Source organism: Manis pentadactyla, chromosome 2, assembly GCF_030020395.1.
Source record: "Manis pentadactyla isolate mManPen7 chromosome 2, mManPen7.hap1, whole genome shotgun sequence".
Lineage (NCBI taxonomy): Eukaryota > Metazoa > Chordata > Mammalia > Pholidota > Manidae > Manis > Manis pentadactyla.
In genome coordinates this window covers 224,961,265-224,981,554 of record NC_080020.1, presented here as the reverse complement: position 1 = coordinate 224,981,554, position 20,290 = coordinate 224,961,265, and the positions used below count along the sequence as shown (strand labels likewise).

Here is a 20,290-nt window from a genome sequence, read left to right as displayed (position 1 = left end):
GCAGGAACCACACCCTGCTTCTCACACCCCCGCTGCTGGAGAGGAAACAACCCAGTGGGCGGTGCTCCCCCAAGAGGCTTCCTTTTCTTCAAGTCCTGGAACACCCATTAATCTATGGTCATATTTTCCCATTTTATAAGCCATCTTCAGTTTATAATGAGTTTGGAATTAGTAAGAAGAGGTACGAAATCCCAACTGTTGGAGCTCAGTACAGAGCCACTGCATTTAGTTAACCAGAGAAAAAAGCAGCCTGTCTTTAAAGAACCGGGCAAAGCTGCATTTGAACGCTGTCCTGCTACATTTATCATAATGAGTTTTCTTTCCATGAAGATTTAAGATGCAGTTTTCAAGGTGAGGGGAGAAAGTAGCATACTGCGGGCACTGCCTGCAGACCCGAGGGGCCCAGCGGGCTGGGAACCACCTCAGCTCCAGGCCCTACTATAGCTGCAGGTTAAGTAAGTGCTGGGCCTTTTCATCCCCCCCTCCAGTTGCTCCCCTTCTTTCGCAGGCAGCTCTGCTCAAGCTCGCGAGGAGGCTGGGGGAGGAGAGCTGGCGTCGGCAGGTCACTCCCGAACCAGGGACTGCGCCCGGCCGTGTCCCTTCCCAGCCCACCCATCCAGAGCGGGATCGGCACAGAGGGGGGCCAGGCTTTGGGCCTGGAGCTTCCCTTGTTTGCTTCTGAATGAAAGACAAGTGGACAGAGACACGGCCAACAAGAGATGAGAAGCCAAAGACATGAATGCGGTTCCCTGACTGGCTGCGGTTTGGCATCCCTGGGGGCCTCATCCCTCGATATTCTGATTCAACTGGTCCAGGTTAGGGTGGGGGACTTGGCGTTGGTATGTTTAAAATTCTCCTCAGGTGGTTCTACTAGGCAGTCACGGTCCCAGTGACTTTCAAGGTGGATGCTAACACTTCCCGGGCCCTCCTTTAATGAGCTGCCCTCATTTTCGTGAGCTGGGTGATGTCATAGGAACTGTCTATAGAGAATGTTAGTGATGGTCAAAACTACGTGCACCTTCTGGGAAATGTGGGGCGCCAGGGCAGGTTTGGATGAAGGCACCTAGGTGTTCTGTAAGAAAGGGGAGTTGGGACTTGTCAGCACTAGAGCCCTTGACCAGAGAAGGTGAAGCATGTCTGCCCCACCCTTCGGAAGGCGGGGACACCCAGTAGATGGTTGGAAAGAGTGGTGAGGGGACATTTCATAGCCCCCTTGTGTCATGATATTATCAGAGCTGCGGTGGGTCAAGTCTATACAGCATGCGGCCGCGGCCCAGGCTCTCAGACACCGGAGACCGCATTGCTGTCCTGTTATTCACTGACTGTGTCCTGGGGCAGATTACTATCCTCTCTGTACTTCCTTTCCTTGTAAGGTTACCATGAGCATTAAATGTATTAATGCACTTAAAGCTTGGGGTGTTTTGGGGGGAGAATTTCTTCAGCTGAAACAGCCCAGCACCATCAACAGAGAGTCCCCTCGCAGCATGGGGACCCAGCAAGGCACAGGGCACCCTGGGTGGCATCGATGAGGCATTAATTTGGTGAACTGCAAATACCTGGAAGGCATTATTAGTCCTACTTACACATGAGAAAATGAGGTTGAGAGAGATGAAGCGGCTTATCTGAGGGTCTCAGTGTTCACACCCAGGCCATCTCCGTACTCTGCTCACCCAAGATCCACTTTCCAGGCAAACAAAACCATCACATCTGAGTGTGAGTGAGGGCCGGGCAGCCCTTTTTCATCCTGCATTGTCCCCAGAGAGAAAGGTCTGGGATAACTGTCAGGAGCTTTTTACAATAAAACCACATACCTTCTTTATCTAACATTTATGGTTAACATTCCAAATGCCAATACAAAGATCACTTCAGTCTTCTGGAGTATTTATGCAACTGGCATTAATCTGGAATGAATTCCTTTATTTCTTGCTCTTTTTCTTTTCCCCATAGAAACTGTTCAAACCTTGCAAATTTGTTTTCTGGTAAGTGAAGTCAGGAGTCAGATCAGAGCAAGGCAGTCTATCTGAGGGAACCCCTTCCTCATCGTCTCTGCAGAGTAGATGGCTGGGAACATGAGACCCACGATTTACTGCTGTTCTTGAGTAAGTCACGTCAGCCCAGGGCCTGGTCATGAATCTACACAGTCAGGGTGTTATACTAATGTCTAAGGCCTGTCATTGTCATCTGAAAGAAAACATTGCTGGATGAATTCCAGTAAAATGGACAATGTTGTCTCAGAATACTGCTCATTTTTTTTTTCAATCACCTGAAATGATGGAAATTCACTGTAAGGTTAGAGAAAAATCAAGTTCCCAGCAGGCCTGCTTGCTGCTGCCTTAACGCCACCTGGTCCTGCCGGTGCCCTCAGAGTCCGCGGAAGGCCTGTGTGGCCTCACGGGCCTCTCTAGACTGATGTTACCTAACCGCGGGGGGAAGTGCTGACCGCTTTCCTCAAGTATTTCAGAGGCTTGTGCAAGCCTTCCCCAGATTCCAGGTGCTACTGAAGGTCTGGGCAAGGACTAGCCCCGGGAGGCCACTGGTCCGCAGTCAGGGCAGTGAGCCATCACGCTGACAAAGCTCCCAGCGATGGTGAAACGTCTTCCTGCCTGAGGAGCTGTGGCTTCACCCACAGGCACAGAGGTGCAGTGAAGCCAACAGTGGTGATTAGACTGTGAGGTGACATTATCCTCAGGGGCGGACCAACCAGGTGTGACCCCACACCCAGAGAACAGGAGGGCGACTGTGGGGGCCAGGCTGCCCACTGTACCCGGCATCAGAGCCACGGTGAGCCACGGACTCCCCACCCACTGGCCTTGACAGCAACATGGAGACTGACTGGTGGTGGCCTTTTCAAATTATTTAAACTCATTAAAAATTATTCCTTATAAGAAAGGATTGCCCTCTGTGATACCATCTCATCTATCTAGACTAAACCTTCCTGCTCACCCTCTCTCTGCCCCTCCCTCATGCTGGCTCTGTTAGCCCACCTACCTGGTTAGACAGGTTTTACAAACATGCAAATCTGTCACCCTTAATAGGAGGCAGGTAAATTCAGAAGCCCCTGATCGAGTAGGCAGCACTCACATGCTGGTATTGATCATCTGGCTGTGGCCTTGGAATCCCAACTCAAAACACTAGGGAGGGGGTGGGAGAGGAAACAACTCGTGGGCCCCCATATGCAGCTGACGGACCTCACACACGCCTGGCCTAACACTCAACAACCTGTGAGATGAACAGCGCAGCCCTGATCTCATACCTGACAGACTAAGGTTCAGACAGGTGGAGTATATTGCCCAAAGTCTCAAAACTAACCCAAGACTTGAATTCAGGTCCTTCCATCCTAGGACATCTTCTCCGACCACCAAGTCTTCCACACACTCCCCCTTTCTAATGCAACCCTACCCACCCCCCCATTCGGCTGTCTGAATTGCAGTTTCAGAGACTATTAACTGTATTCTACCCAGAAAAGGCAGTCAGAAAAAAACAGAGGAAGAGTCAAGTCTTAGTAAGAAAGTATGTTAACCAGTCACTCAAAGAAAGGGGAAAAAAAGAAAGGCCGAACACAGCAGCCTGTCATCCTTTATGGACGGCTTTATTTGCGATTTGTTGGAACCACCGAGAACCGTCATCAGGTACCCGCTGCCCCTGGGGCTGCACTGGGCTCCGGCCGGCCCTTCGCTGCAGCGCGGACAGACGCCGTCACAGCCGGGGCCGGCCCGCCCAGAGAGCGGCGCTGAAAGTTCTCAGGGCCCGGTGCGTCCCCCTCGCGGCCAGAAGGAGCGAGCCGGCTTCGGCTCTGCGGCCAGCCTCCTGCAGGCGTCTGGCCAGCTCCTCCGCGTCCCAGAGCTGGGGGCTGGCCAGGAGGTGCTCGATGAGGTGAGGGTAGAAGGGGGTGGCGACGCACTCCACCAACAGCTTGGCATCCAGGAGCAGAGAAAGGAGTTCTGGGTCACAGTTTGAATCATTCACCTTCAAGAAATAAGACAGGCAAAACATGAGCGCGGCCTCGCCTCGTCCTCGCCAGCAGCCTCACCACGCCCTGCCCTGGCGTGCGCTCTCACCAAAAACACCTGCACCGGGTGAACAGGGCCTGCTCCGCAAAGCGCACACAGGGCGTGGGCGTCCGAGGTCGCACACACAGGGCGCCAGACGTGGTCTCCTTTTCACATAAGAGACAAGCGTGTCCCGAAAACCCCGCGAATCGCTGCCACAGCTACCGCAGGCTGATGCCAGAAATTGTGCGGAACGCCGTGCGCATCTTCCTTCAAGTCCTCCCAATTCAATCCCATGAAGTCAGGGTTCCTTTACCTCTTGATTTTACAGATTAGGAAACAGGCGTGAGAACTTTAACATTGTGCTAAGTCATGGAGCCAGAATCTGAATTCAGGTCAGGCTTGACTTCAAAGCCGGGGCTTTTGACAACCACATTTACCAGTCCAGTTGCACTTCACAGAGGTTCGTTTTCTTTAACCCTGAACCTCTCTTGTATGTAGACTGACATGAAAAAACTCTTTTCAAAACAGGAGAGCCTTATTTCTACTTCACTCAGAGAATATTATCTGTCAACCCCACTGATATACAGAGCATAACCAACAGGAGGTGTCAAAGCTGTTCTTGTGGAAGCCTCTAGAAAGCTCGCTACCAAGCTTACCTTTTTAAAACACGTTTTTATGCGGCTTTGGAGACCAACATTACATGGCCCGTGCTTTAAGGCTCTTACAGCTTGCATGTTTCCTCCACGTTTTCCCTGGTGTTATCCTCTTAGTCTATGTATGGTTTCCCACAGTTTTGACATTTAGCTTATTTTTTTCTATTTTATTGTCCATATTTTTGTAAGGATCAATTCAACATTTTTTACACTTCAAAACCCAGAGCTTCTCATTGACATTGGGGTGTCACAAAACAGCTGCACGACAGGTTCTCTGTGCACACTTAATTTTAGTTGTAGAAACCTCAATGTGGTATTTCAAAGCCAATTAACTAATGTTTAGACCAGCTATACTAAATAATGTACACCATGTGCTCTTCCTGCGTGTTCTGTGACAAGGAGGAAAGGCTACTGATGATGAGAAGGTCAGATGTGTCTACTCCTGCAAGAACTAAAACATAATTTCAGGGAATAAGTTATTTCCCACTATTAGCACCTATCTTTCCTATAACCTTGCGATCCTTCAAAACCAACAAAAATGACAGCTCCAGTGCCATCTTCCAGGTGACATTTTCTCTAAATGTCTCATATATTACATGCCTCTACAGGTTACAATTTGTATATCTGTCTCCCCTGCCAGGCTAGGAGTTTCTTAGGGGCACAGAGGTTTTATCATCCTTCTACTTTGAACATCAAGTTGAATCAGCATTTGTTACGTGGCTGAAGAACCTACACTCCTGCACTTTTGAGAAACTGCACAAGGACATGACAAGGACATTATCTCTGCATAGATCTGACTGGAACTGGACGCTAGCACTCAAAGAGTCTCTGCAAAGCCTGGGCATCTTTTCCTTGGCCTCTTATTTCATCAACATTTATACACACAGCTCACCCCTCCCTGGGCTCGGGAAGAAAGCAGGCTGACCTCAATTGGGCATTTTTGTTTCATGTTTGTGTTTGGAGGGTAGATGGTAAGGAAATTAACTGTCATGCAGGCCCAGGTTTTCTGCTGAGAGGGGCACGCCAGCTCTCAGTCCCCTGCTGGGTGTGCTGCCGGTGTCCACGTGTCTTCTTCCCTTCCACCTTCCCTCCTCTTTGCTCCAGGGCTGGAAACGAGACTCCTAGCCTCACTGTAACGGCACCCACCATTCACTGAGTACTCCCCCTGCAGCAGTAGGCACTTTAAGCAACTTCTTAAGCCTTAAAACATCAGTTTAAGACAGTGTGATCTCATTTGAAGAAACTGGGGTTCAGTGGGGTGGAAGTCATGTGTCAAGTGTCCTGGCTGTTAAATGGTGAGCTGGCCCGGGAACCCTCACCTCTGCCTGGTTCACCTGTTTACTGGCTGTCCCTCCAAAGCATGGGATCCTCCAGAGCAGCGGCCTTGTCCTCTTTGTTCAGTCCTGCGTCCCCTGTGCCCAGAACAGTGCTGGCCAGGTGCTAGCTCAGCAAAACTGGTGGAACTAATACATGAATGAGTAACTCCAAAGCTGGCATCCTTTCACTGCACACTGCTGCCTCTATCCGTGTGTGTACACACACACACACTCACTGCACACTGCTGCCTCTATCCGTGTGTGTACACACACACACACTCACTGCACACTGCTGCCTCAATGCGTGTGTACACACACACACACACACGGCACCTGAGTTCCTGTGCATGCTATTTCGGTTCAGCCTTAAATATACAGATCCCTTCCACCTGACCCTCCAGGAGGGAATGGAGTGTGTGCCAGGATGCCAGAGGCAAATGTTTGATAAAGCACATGGATAAGAGGCTCAGAATCAACACACTGCAGGGTAATACTTTCTTTGCTTCCTTGAGTAAGTCTTCAAGGCTAGAACACCTTTATTATTCTGTTTACTCACTAACCCTCCCTTTGCAGGCCCGAAGGACTTCCAGAAAGGCAGTGATGGATTTCTCCAGCCAGAGGAGGAGATGGCAGTTCTGTCACCGCGGACAGCTGCCGCCTCTCCCACCCCCGTCTCTCTCCAGGGCGCGACATCCTTAAAGTGGGTCTCCTGCCCGTGGGCCCAGCCTCTCAGACACCTGCGAGTCCTGACAGGGTGGGAACAGGGGACAGGTGGACAGTTACAGGGCAGGCGTCTACCCCCAAAAAGCCATCTCCCACGCTGGCTGGGAAAGCCTAGGGCTGGAGACAGGGAGATGAACACAGCGTCTCCCCTCAGCCCTGGCTCACGCACACGTCCCCTGAAGAAAGGCTGAGCTGGGGACTGTGTGGCCAGGAGAGGTTTTGGGGGGATTTCTGGTTTGACATCTCATAGACAAATACTGAGAAAATGAAAATGCCTGACTTCATCTCCTTTCTCTGAATTTCCACCTGGTTCTGGCTCTTTGCAAGAGGTACAGAATGGCCAGCGTATAATTTATAATTGCCATGGCTGAGAAAAAATACTGCATAGACAATTATTTTGTGCATATTTAGGCTAAGACAGAGAACGAAAGAATACAGGAAGAAGTGGGCTTTGTGAGGACCTGTTCTCACAACTGCATCTGAAAGAAGAGGAGTCTTCCGGAAATAGATGGCCCAGGGTCAGCGGGAGTCAGCCCGGGTCCCCCCACCTCAATGCAGCCAGAGCGCTGGGCGTCCCAAAGCCTCCCCAGGCTCTTAGGCACTACTGTCGCGTTGCTGAGTTGCTACACTAATTTGTTGGGCATCAACTTTTCTTCATTTTTCTTGTTTCTGACTAGAATTCTAACTTAAGATACTAAACTTTGGTATTACTTGATACAGAAGCCTGGTATTGTCTTACCACCCATTACTCATTCTAACCTACTTAGTTTTTTTGAAATAAGGAAAAAAATAGTGGAAATAGTTTGAAAAATGGAAGAAATCTTCTATATCCGAATCACAAGAAAATTTTATCCTTTCTTCCTGCAGATACTTTCCAATCAATCATACTGTATTTGTATTTTACTTTTCTATGTTTTTTTAGTTTTCATTTTTATAAATTGTACTGGCTAAGAAAAAATCTACTGAGTGGAGCTAACAGTTATTTAACTCCCGCTATAAGTATCTCAGGTATATTTGTTTGATATTCTTCAAACACTACAAATGGAAGTTTTTATGCATATACTGAATTTGACTTATTTTCTCAGAATAAGTTACCAGAGAGGCATTACTAGGGTGTTATGGAATGAACTGTGTCCCCCATTCCCAAAGTCAAATGTCAAAGTCCTAACCCTAGGACCTCAGAATGTGACAGTATTTGGAGACAGGGCCTTTGAAAAGGTAATTAAGTTTAATTATCAGTCCTATGGTGGCCCCTACTCCAGTCTGCCTGGCTTATAAGAATCTGATCTTTGTAAGAGATGACAACATACACAAAAACCAAGGGCAGCCACGCAAGGACATGGGGAAGAGACGGCCGTCTGTAAGTTGAGGAGGGAGGCCTCAGAAGGAACCACACCTGCTGACACCGTGATCTTGGGCTTCCCGCCTCCTGAGCTGTGAGAAAATAAACATAAAATAAACACCCCCAGTCTGTGGTATTTGTCAAGGCAGCCTGAGCAGGCTAATACAGAGAGTGTCTGAGACCTTTTTCAGTTGTAGAGGTGAATCCAAGTGCAGCCACACAGTGACAGTGATGTCAACTCCCCAGTTTGCACAGGAGGTATCAGTGGTGTGTGAGTTTCACTGCCAACCTCATGGCTTTGCGCGGTTACTATTTTGAAAAGAAAGCCACTTGCTAATTGAGGCGGTATGTAATGGCACCTTCATGGATGCTTTAATTTGAATGTACTCATTTGCAAGGATTCTTTTTTCCATTTATTTCCTATCATTTTTATTTTTTCTTGTGAGAAGGATTAAATCCTTTGCTCATTTACTAGAGTTGTAACTTTGACCTTTCATATGTGAAGGAGTTACTCCTATAACTTAAATATTATCCCTGATTTTAGTTGCAACAAACATTCTGATCTGTTGTTTGCAGTTCTGTTTTGGTTACTTGTTTTATAGAAATTTTACATTTTTATGTTGTCAGGAAACGATCTGTTCCTTTATGATTCTTTCTATTGCTTTAAAGCTTAGAAATTATAATTCTTTGAAGGATCTGATCTTTACATAAATTTTATTTCCTTTTAAAAATATATGACTTTTTAATTGATCAAGAATTACTTTGGTATATGGTCTGTGGAAAATCACACTTCCCTGATGGCTTGACTGGTATTTTAAGAGCTTGAGGAAGAAAATGCATCGCCATTGTTGGGCCCAGCTAGATGTTTGAAATAAATCTGAAGACAAGTCAGAAGGATTAGATGATTTAATTCCTCTCATCAAATAATTTTTGAATCAGAGTGAGGCAATCTGGTCTTGTGAAAAGATGACAAACTTTTGGGTTGGAAACCTATTTCCAATCAGGGTTTCTTCATCAAACAACTATGTGACCTTGTTAAGGCCAATTTTCCTGGGCCCCAGTTTCCACATCTGACATACAGACTATCTGCAGAAGTTAAGATGACCTATGCTTTGAAGTGTGCAGCACAATGCCAGTGCAGAGTTCAAATTCAAAAAACTGCAGTTACTATAGTTAAACCAGAAATAAAGCATTTTCTAGAAGGGGAAGGGCTTACAGAGATCATAAAATGAGTAAAATGCTTGCCAACTCTGTCAATGTTGTTATTTTTTTTTTTTTTTGGTCAATAATTAATTTTTGAGAATAAATGAAACTTTGCAGATCTTGGGAAAGAAATCCATTAAAGCACAAAGCACTATTGTTTTCCAAGCCATTAAAATGTTATCTGCTTAATTCCTGTTTCAACAACAGGTAATGAACCTTCTCTGAGTTAAGATCCTTGATTTTATGGATCTGTACAAAGCTAAGAGTAATTAAGAGCAAGGAGGTAAGATGAAATTCCAGTAGTGTAATGTACACAGGATCTCGTTTCAATTACTTTAAAGATTATTTACTATTATTTCACTGTTTACTTCAGGAAAGGATATTTGTCTCATTTTTACATATGCCGTTACTAATAAAATTACTAAGTATACCAACTACAGGGGCAGAAAAAAAAAAGGGAAAAACAAGTGTATACTTGGAATGAGAAAAATGCTCCAGGTGATTTTTTATATTCCACGCTTATTGAGTGATGGGCAGACTCACTCCTCAGTATACCACCGATCCTGCTCCTGGCATGGGATTTAATAGTATAGCTCTCTGACACCAAAGTTAAGATAAATCATCAGACTTATGATCCAATAGCAGGAGAGAATCTTTGAAAATCCAAGCGCGATCGCCTGCATGACTGTAAGCAAGTGTTGCTTTTGGGGCCCCCGAGTTAGGCCAGCTCCACGCTTTGCACTTTCCACTCCCTACTTTTTTAAATTCCTTGTGTTATCATTTAATCGGTCAGTGTCACCCTAAAATACTTCCTTTGAACACAGGCATGTTTTATTTTGTCTTTACAATACCCCACCTGCTCCTCACTCCTGCGCACAATGGGTGCCAGACACGTGTGCTCACACTGAGTCGGTCATCCGACTGTCAGTGCTGCCGAGAAACCGAGCAGGCTGCCCTACAGGGAGGGAGCAGCCTGTCACCAGAGGCACCCAGCTGGGACTTCGGAGACACGCGGCTGCAGAGCTTCCTCATCTAGAAGACCCCCAAGGCTGAGGACGAGTGAGGAGGGGTGACAGTAACAACTGTACGTATGTTTAGGTTAAAATGATATTTAGGAATAGTAGATAGGCTCAAAATTCTGAGGAAAAGTGCCAGAGACTGAAAGCGCCAACAGAACAGGGCCGATGACAGGAGGTCAGCATGACGCCAGGGGGCACCTGTAGGACGCGCAGGACTGCGCTTGTGGAGGGCTCCCGTGGCCACCTGGTTTGGACGCACTTACAAGAAAGCCAGCTGCCAACAGGGCTAGAACCGAAGGACTCTGCGGACACCCCACGAGCTGCTGGGACCCCAGCCCGACCCCCCTGTTATCACAGCCCGCTGAGGCCAGCGAGTGGGCACGCCCAGCGAGGGCTAGGCAAAGACGATACTCAGGGAGAAACTCCAGGGTGGAGCGGATGGTCACTAGGGAGGCCCGATCTGGACACCTGGGTAAAGGGGGAACAGAGGAAGGAAGGTTCTTAGTTTTATTAAATGTTAGTCCAAACAGCGTTTCTGAGAATCTCTAAGGCTCTCTCTCAACCTAGACACTGTAATGTTGGTAGGCTCCAGTGCCTTCGTGGCAAGAATAAAGGATGGGTCACATTTATGGAATACAGGAAGGACTGTTGTGGGCAGGCAATGAGCTCTGAGCAACTCCACAGGGTGAGATTCAGAACAGTATGTTCAGGTTAAAGGGTACAGCCCTCATTCTGGGGGTGCTCCCTCATATGAGGTCTATCAGAAAATGGCACAGAGCACCCAGGGGGTGGTGGGCTCTCCACCCCAGCAGCAGCGCTCGACCAGGGCCTAAGAAGAGAAACCCTATCCTGGGTAAGTTGTTAGACTAGCTCGGCTCCCGTCTTTATCAATGCTAACATTACATGATTCAAAATGCTTCGGCAATTTCATTTCTCAGTAGAGACATAACCCTTTTCCCAATACTACATAGCCTGCCTAGGTACATTAAAGGACTCAGTATGGTTGCATATAGAGACTTTGAACATTGGATCAGGGTTTAAATTTCAGCTCTGACTGCTTACTACCTGTACGACCTCTCAGTCTCCGTGTTTTCATCTGTGAAACTAGAACGGTATCTTCTCACAGGTTATTGAGAAGATAAGTGAGGATGCGCCAATTACAGTACCTGGCAAAAAAGTTGGTACTTGAACAATGGTAGTTCATATTAGCATCAGAGAGAAAACCTTAATTAGGTGCTAAAGGTCTTAGGCACTTCCTCTCTAACGCCATTTGAACGGGCACTATAGTCCGAAGGCGGGGGTTGGGGGCAGAGACACCGAGCAATACCAAAGAGGAGGAAGCAACGGAGAGCAGAGGCCACCATGAACCTGGAATTATGCAGCAGGGAATATTTCAATATACAGAACCGTTATAAATATATATCTGCTTACTTCGATGAAATGAGTCAAGACTTTGACCTGGTAGAAAATAATCCAGAGATGAGATTCAAACACATCAGCAAGAATACCCTTCTGGAGGGAATCCGGTTTTGAAGGTGACCTCTAAATCGGAGGGTGATGGAGATGGTAATCTAGCAACCTATACAGATGGTCCCCGATTACCACGCTTCAACTTACAATCTTTCAACTACACAGTGGTGTGAAAGGAATATGTGTTCACTGGAGACCATACTTCACGCTTTGAATCTGAATCTTTTCTCGGGCTGGTGATATAGGGGATGATTTTCTCTCCTGGCTGGGCAGCAGCGGCTTCCAGTCAGTCACGGGATCACGAGGGTCAACAACTGACACAGACAACCCTTCTGTACCTGGGCAGCCATCCTGCTTTTCACTTTCAGTACAGAGGTCAATACAGTACCTGAGATCTTCAACACCTTATTATAAAACAGGCTTTGTGTTAGATGTTTTGCCCAGTGCAGGATAATGTAAGTGTTCTGAGCACGTTGAAGGTAGGTGAGGCTGAGCTATGTCTGGCAGGTTGCGTGTATTAGTGAATTTTCGACTTAGGATGTTTTTCAACTCACGATGGGTTTATCAGGAAGTAACCCCATCATAAGTCAAGGAAGATTTGCACCATACACTGGCTTGAACTATTCATCAACAATATAATCCCTAAGAACTTTTTATTTCTTCAGGAAAGAGGCTGTGGGCCTCTGTAAAAGGTTACACGGTAAACAGTAGTTTTGCAATTTCAGAAAAGCTTAGAGAAGGAAGTGAGTATGCTGTTGGAGGGAAGGCCAGTACAATCTCTGCCATTAGCACTTAAGCATCATCCTTTCAAGTGAACACCTCTAAAGCTGTCAGGATCTTACAGGAACAGCGAAATAACGCATGCTAGCAGTGAGCAAGTGGGGGTGCTTCTCCACCAGGACCCATACGCTCTGTGGCAGCACTGCCTGTCACAGGAGGCCCCCCCCCCCTTGCTGGAGGGTTATTTTTCCTTTTTAATGTCAACAGGAGCTACTGTCAACCACCAATAAAGGCAGAACTTAAGTTATCAATGAACTCAAACCCCTACTAATGGACAGAGTGAATGGCAAAAACAAACAAACAAAAAATGTTTTCTATTTTTCACGGCAATACCAAGTATGATTTAAAAATCGCTGGGAGTCCTTCAAGAAGGCCCACTGAAACTTTTCCTTTAGAAAAGTGTGCCTTTAATGGTGCTGAGAGAGCAAAAATCAATTATAGTAATTTCTTATTCATTTATATAGCATTCCGGAAATGACAAAAGTACAGTGCTGAAGACTGCAGCTGAGCGCGAGGACCCTCGGCTGGAGCCGCCCTGCATCTTGGCGGTGGTGGTGGTGAGACAAACGCATGCCTGACAATACTGCAGAGAGCTTCACACACTGGCACCTACACAGATGAGGGCACACAAAACTGCTGAAATCCAAGTAAGGTCAAGACTGTATCAGTGTCAATATCCTGCTTGTACTACTATACCATAGTTATGCCAAGATGTTACCACTGGAGGAGGCTGGTGAAGAGTGTAAGAGATCCCTGTGTTTTATTACCTACAATTAAATGTGACTTTAAAATTACCTCAATAGAAAAAGTTAGTATATATTTAAAAACTGAAAAACTGCAAATTTTTTAGCTTTTTGGAGGATGCAAAAGGTCTGAAGATACTCAGCATTTCCATGAACACATTTTAAGGTCACAGGTGGGATAGCCTATTGTGAATATTCAACTTATTGCAGAGAAAGTACAAGTCAGTCTCATTACTGAATCCCTAACAGTAACGATCTCAGTGGCAGATAAGCAACACATGTCTCTGGCTTTGACTTTAGCATCTGAAGGCCACAGAGGTTTTGGTGTTAACATCACAACCCCACAGAGAGCAGGGCTGTTTCAAAACCATTAGAGTTTTAGCACAATGCTACACAGCAAACATGCAGATGAAACCAGAAACAGACTGGTGGTTGCCGGAAGGAGGGAGGGTTGGGGGAAATGGGAGAAGTTGGTGAAGAGGATCACGAGGTATAGTAATAAAATATATTAGTCACAGAGATAAAAAATACAGCATAGGGAATATAGCTCATAATATAGCCGATCTCCCTACAGAAGGGGTTTAGTAAGGACCATAGAACACAAATTCATTATAACACAATCCTGAGCTATCTAATCCTAGTATCTTTGGTGGCAGATGGTAACTACACTTATCCTGGTATTTTGTAACATATATAGATGTTGAATCACTATGTTGCACATCTGACCTAATAAAATACTATGTCAACTACATTTCAATAAAAATTTTTAATTAGAGAAAGAAAGTATTATGGAGGTAAATTATTGCCACTTAAAAATGACTTGGGTGTTGCAATGTTACCATCTGGTTTTTTATTTTGAAAGTCAGTGTGGGTGTGGGTGTGTGTGTGGGGTGATAAAAAGCTAGTTTGGGAGTCCCAATTCTGACAGATGCATTTGAGACAGAGAATCTTTAAACCAAAAATTGATATACTCGCCAATGGAATGCAGGGGTGCATCAGGAGAGCGCTACGTAGGATGAATATGGAAAGGCAACATACAACCCATCACTGTTTTATTTTCAAAGAGGACCATGGCAAATGGTAGTGGGGACACCTAAGCAGAGATACTAAGACAAAGCACAATGGTGGTGAGGAAAATAAAAGCACTGAAAATATGAGCCTAATTTACTTTAGTTTCCCTTCCTCCTGACTTTTTGGATTTACAATAAAAACATAGGCTAAGAAAAAATTCTCACTGTAATTCTTAGTTTCTTGTAAATTCCCAACATAATACAACTTTAATCTTAGCACAGAGAGGAAGGCCACCAACAGACAAGTCCCTACTTGCATCTTGTTTCTTATTATGACCGATTATCAGTGATAATGAAGGGTATTCACAAAATCTTTACAGGAGTTTTACATTATTTTAAAAATACATTTAAATGAGTAAAGGCATTAGATTTTTCTCATTTTGTTCATTTTGACTGTTTCCAAAATGCAATTTGTTCTACTTTCTGTAACCATATGAGTAACTTTTATATCCTTTGTCATTAATAGAATTTTATATCAATGACATTACTTTCACAAATCTCTTCACTATCTTGTGTGGCAAGCATGTACGTCGACTCTAAGATTCTCTTCCCCTCTCTAGTCCCTAGAAGACAGACTCGAGATTTTTGCTTAAAAAAAAAAAAAAGTATACACACACACACTACACACAGGACATAAATACTTCAAATGAAAGAATGATCTCCCTACAGTAGGGTAATAACACAAATTCATTATAACACAACCCTGAGCTATCTAATCCTAAAGTGTAAAATTTTAAAAGCAAAGTGAAAGTTTCTTCCTTAATCCTGGTAACAAGACAATCAGACTCGGGGAGACTCTCAAATACATCGTTCCCCAAGCCACAGCCCTGCTCAGAGGTGCTTTAGGTTGCCAGAGGGAATAATTAGCTTGAGATTTCACATGGACCCAGTGAACACTGCTTGCAGCCACATTCTCACTGTTGATTTGTAGATAACCAAACACACACAGCCAAGCACGGAAAACCTGCCCGTGCTTTGGGTTCCTTCTGCCCGAATTTCCTGTGCCAATGACTAGCCCACTCGTCCTGGGCTGCTTGACATTTTCTTATAAAGAGACTGATAACATGGCTTCTCTACAGAAACCACTTCATTGTTTGGATTTGAAATCTTAGCAACTAAACACAAAGTCTGGCTCATGGGAGGAGTTTTGTAAACATTTATAACAAAACAGTATCTACTACTTAGGCAAAACAGAACTAGCTATTAAGGTCAGAGAATATTGTGGGTAAAATAGTCTTAAATCATGGTCATTACTTATGCGAATGGCAATACTAATTCATTCCTATGAAACATAAAAAGGGGGAGAGGCCCCTGGGGATACCTTAGTAATCGAGGCGATTTGCTCCAGGGCCACGGCGCGAAGAGGCTCGTTCTGGCTCCCGAGGAGCAGCTTCAGGGACGGGAGCAGGAGGCCCTGGTCAAGCAGCAGCGAGCTCAGCTCCTTCACACACTGAAACCACAAGCGCAGGTCTGTGAGGGGGAGAGCGAGGCACTTCGCGTCCCTGGCACTCTTCCGGCTGCATCTCTCCACACCTTGCTCCCCAAGTGTGTCTGTGTGCGTGTAGGGCCGCCTGGATTCAGCGTTCAGCACCTGCTTCACTCACCGCACAGCACACTGCAGAGGTCTGTCCGAGCCATCACTCACAATGACACTGCCTTTACCGGCTGCATGATGGCCCACTGCGCAGATCCAGGCCTGTAATTTATTCTCCTCAACTCTCAGAGTCCTAGTTTTCTCACAAGTAATATGGAAGTAATTATACCTTCATTTTGATGAGAGTGTGTGTGTGTGTGTGTGTGTGTGAAGTTTTAATGAATGATGTACAATGCTTAGCATATACTATGTGCTTACCAACGGATATCAGCAATTTAAATAAGTAAAAACCTATCTATAATGTAAAGGTGAAGTGAATGCCTGATATACTTAAAATATTCCATCTTCATGAAAACTACCTGTGGTCCAGAAAATGAAAATGTATTTGGATCTCCACAGATATATTTGAATTTTGATTCTCTGACCTTTATTATATTGGCTGAACTTGCCATCAGAGAGCAAGATTTTATATAACAAATAATAATCCTTCCCGGCAAAACTATGAAAGCACAGAAAAACGTGCAAGCTATGCCTCCCAGGTCAGTTAGGTGTCCCCTCGGTGTCCTGACTTTTGCTGTAACATAAAGAACAGCACCCCTGAGCCAGGGGCCGATGAGTGCAACCTCCTTATTTAAAGCAACGAATGTTTTTGAAAGAACTGAGGACCACTGCCCTCCACAGGACTGATCTTTCTTTTGTGCTCCTACAACAGTAGCATATCAGAGCAGAAAATCTCAAGTTTATGATATTTTCATAATCCCTTTACATTATCACAAAGCATAGATTAAGTAAGGATGACACAAAGAAGAGCCTATTTAAAGCTTAGGATGAAGGTCTCTTTGGAATTCCACTCCCTGCAGTTTTCTTTAGCTTTCACCCAGCATGTCTCTGCTGGAATCAGCAAGGCCTTCAGATTTCAGACTGGAAAACTGTGCTAAACAAACTCATGTGAAAATGTTATTAGTAGGGTAATAGTTCTATAAAATGTGTACTTCAAACATTACGTATTCTAATTTCAAAAAGTGTTCTGTGTGCCTTAAAGCATATATGACACACAGAGGAGTCTCACCCAGCATCTGAGCCAAGAGAAATACAGATTTCTAATCTGGATCCCAAAGTCTGAAGAAAATACTTGGGAGGATGAAATACAAACTCCCACACACGACAGCCTAGGCAGCTGCCACGGGCCACTTCCCCTGGCGTGCCGCTGCGATGAGTCCCCTCCGGCGTGCTCCTCAGAGCGTGCTGCCCGGGACACCTTCCTGCCACGATGGGATGTTCTCCGCTGCACCGCCCCACGTGGCAGCCACAGCCACACCCACACATGGCTGGTGAGTACATGAGATGTGGCTAGTGAAATGAGGAACTGCATTTTAAATTTTATTCAATTTTACTTGTTTTAATTTTAATGAGCACACGTGTCCAGTGGCTACCGTCCTGGACAGTGAAGCTGCAGAGTGGGGGACCTCTCAGACCTTGCGGTCTTGCACACGATGTGACCGCTGCTGTCTGTCTGATTGACCCCTATTTGTTCTTTACGTCTCAGCTTAAAAAGGCACAGGAAATCCCATCTCCTATGAAGGGGCCTCTCATTTCCCAGCTTGGGTATGCCTATATTCAGACTACACTTTGTAAATATTCACTACATTATCTGTCATCTTGCATTGTTGTGACTATTCATTTGTCTATCTGTTTCATTTAAGGAACAAGAATATTTTTTCCTTCTCTGTATTTCCAACTTGCTTGGCATATGCTATAAAAACATTTGTATATAATTCTCTCTCCTAGCACTCATATTTGCTTATTCAATACATTATCAGTAACTGGTAAACAGGTATTTATCAGTGATTTATGATATTTAGACCAAGTGTATCACTTGGCTGACCTTAGTTAGCTGTGATGAGAAATTTTATTGAAATAACCTGTTGGGTAAACATAATGGATAGATGTCTCATGGCCAGGCAAGGACCTCTAAGAGTGGAGATCACTATATATGAGCTACTGAGCACTTTTTATCTCTTAGCTAACAGTTACTGGCTAAATACTCCATTTAAATACTATACTATGTTCACTGGGTATTATCCCGTGTTGCAAGAGGACAGTTTGTTAGATTTATAAAGGGATTTTAGGAGCTACAAGAGAGGTCAGAGTAGTGAAGAGAATCACAGAACACCTCACACGGCACCTTCACAGCTCATGAAGGAATGAAGGTAACGAAGGTAAAATCCAGGCACGTTATATGTAGGAGATCACTATATGTAAAGGTAAAGTTCCTGTAAGTGCCCTGTCATTGACAATTAGGTAAACATGTTTCACAGACCATGAAGTGGGCAACCAAAGGCAGTGGCTTAAAAAAAGTGAGCCACAGTCATTTACCTCCACAGTGATAAACATCATGGAGCTCTGAAATCAGACAGTGTCATTTCCAAATTTGGTAAAATAAACTTAAAACATCCCATTTTGTAGTAAAAATGTCCTTTCCTTTTTAACAATTTTAATTCACATTGAGCACATATAGGGATCAATAAAAACAGTACATAACATTTGCAAAGTTCCTTTAATCATGGCATGCTAGGGAAAAAAAAAATCTATAAATGTATCCAATTGGAAGACAAACTGAGGCAGCATTAAGGAAAATGAAGAAAAATCACTGTGGCAATAGAACACATTTGATAATCATAATTCTTCAGCTTGTCATATTGGAACAGAGAAGTGATAATGACCTATTTCAAAATGGGGTTCAATCCAGTACCTCTTCTCCACCCCCCACAAATTATAAACTATGAAAAGTAGTGAATTATGTGCTAAGGAGGAAGCAGTAAACAGGCTCAGCTTGGTGACCCTGTGGTACTGATAGAACTGAATCCCCTCTGAGATCACCCGATCTAACCTGTGTCAGAGACCAGAAAACAGAGGTCCAGAGAGTCTGGTCCTTTTCTCATGGTCACAGGTTACGGGGTGGCCCAGTTCTGGGACAGGACAGGACAGTTTCGTGCCTCACTAGGGGTCCCACTGCCACCTGGTGTCTGATGTTGCCCGGCTTGTAGGTGCTCCTGGTCTGGAAGGAGGGAAGGCCCATAAACTGCTCTCCACGGCATAGTGTGAGCAGCACACTAATGGACACAGGCTAAGGCACTCTGCTACGCATTCTCCTTTCCTTAAAACACACAGGAACCACTGACCAGATGTTTCTGAGATTAGTGTATTCATCTATTTGTCAAACTACCTCAACAGGGCTACATAGAAACCTATTAGGGAAATGAATCTTTACAGCTATTTAACTTCTCCTCATTAAACCACCAAATCTTTCTTTTTAATTAGAAACACCAAGCATAACTTATCACACATTAGTTAATAAAAGAACGTACCTTTCCCTCTGCATCCTGACCGGTTTCCCTAAGCTTTAAACATGCTGTTGACAAGACTCACTGCTCTGGACACTCATTCAGATACGTCTCCCACCCATTTCCAGGTGGCCAAAAGATAATCCATGTAACTGTTATTGAACCCTGATTACCGAGCCAGTGGCATGATGCCATGTTCTCAGTTAACTTACATTTCTTGTCTTAATACTAATTACAGTAAAGCCAACCTAGGGAGGATATTTAAAAAAAAACGAACTTCTCTGGGTAATGGTAGAGATCCGAACACTCATTACATCTAAAACACTGATAATCCAGATCCTAGACGCTACAGGCCATTCTTGAACAAAGTACATTAGAAAAGAGAAAAAAATAATAAAACTTACATAACTACATAAGACAGACATTCAATATACATAGACCCCCAGTGTAGTAAGCAAGGCTCATTTGGAAATAGCTATTTTTTAAGCATTCAAGCACAGATCCTTCAGTTAAGGGCTAGATCTACCATCTATTACCTGAGTGATTTGGGGCAAGACCCTTGACCTTAGAGCTCCACTTCATCAGCTATCAAATGGAGATCAAGAAATCTCCTTACAGGTGGTGGTGAAGGTTAAATGACACTAGTCCTATCTAACAATGCTTGATCTTAGCTTATGTTAAGGCAAAGATGAACCTCATGTTATTTATATATAACTTACCTGGTGGGAGCAATGAACTGTGTTGAGCCCCTACTCTATGCAGTATGTTGGATCCCACCATGCATGAAACCAAGATGGTACAGCCATGATTCCCACCCTCCAGGTGCTTACAACGTAGAGCAGATCCTAGGTAAGTAGCTGACAGAAGCAAATCACATACCAATGGAGTAAAGGGAAGTTATTTTTGGTGTTGGTAGTTAAAATATTTTACAGAAGAATTTTGTCATTCTGGTTAGTTAGAAGACCTCTTTAAATAGGGACAGTACTTCAGAATTCAACCCAAAGACAATTAGTCCCTCATTCAGAAACAATTCATTAAATG

At 44.7% G+C, this 20,290-nt stretch overlaps 1 protein-coding gene across 3 annotated transcripts in view; it reads right to left on the bottom strand.

Moving 5' to 3' along the window:
* Positions 1–3,573: 3,573 nt before the first annotated feature.
* NBAS (NBAS subunit of NRZ tethering complex) overlaps positions 3,574–20,290 on the bottom strand; it is a 345,656-nt gene continuing 328,939 nt past the window's right edge. For 2 of the 3 annotated variants that reach the window (XM_057497442.1, XM_036881629.2), the window contains exons 51-52: positions 15,633–15,761; positions 3,574–3,966 (exon numbers count right to left, since the gene is read on the bottom strand). In XM_057497442.1, coding sequence (XP_057353425.1) covers positions 3,697–3,966; positions 15,633–15,761 — 399 coding nt within the window. In that variant the 3' untranslated portion in view covers positions 3,574–3,696. The remainder of the gene's footprint in view (positions 3,967–15,632; positions 15,762–20,290) is intronic. The other variant, XM_057497443.1, reaches the window with a different exon arrangement.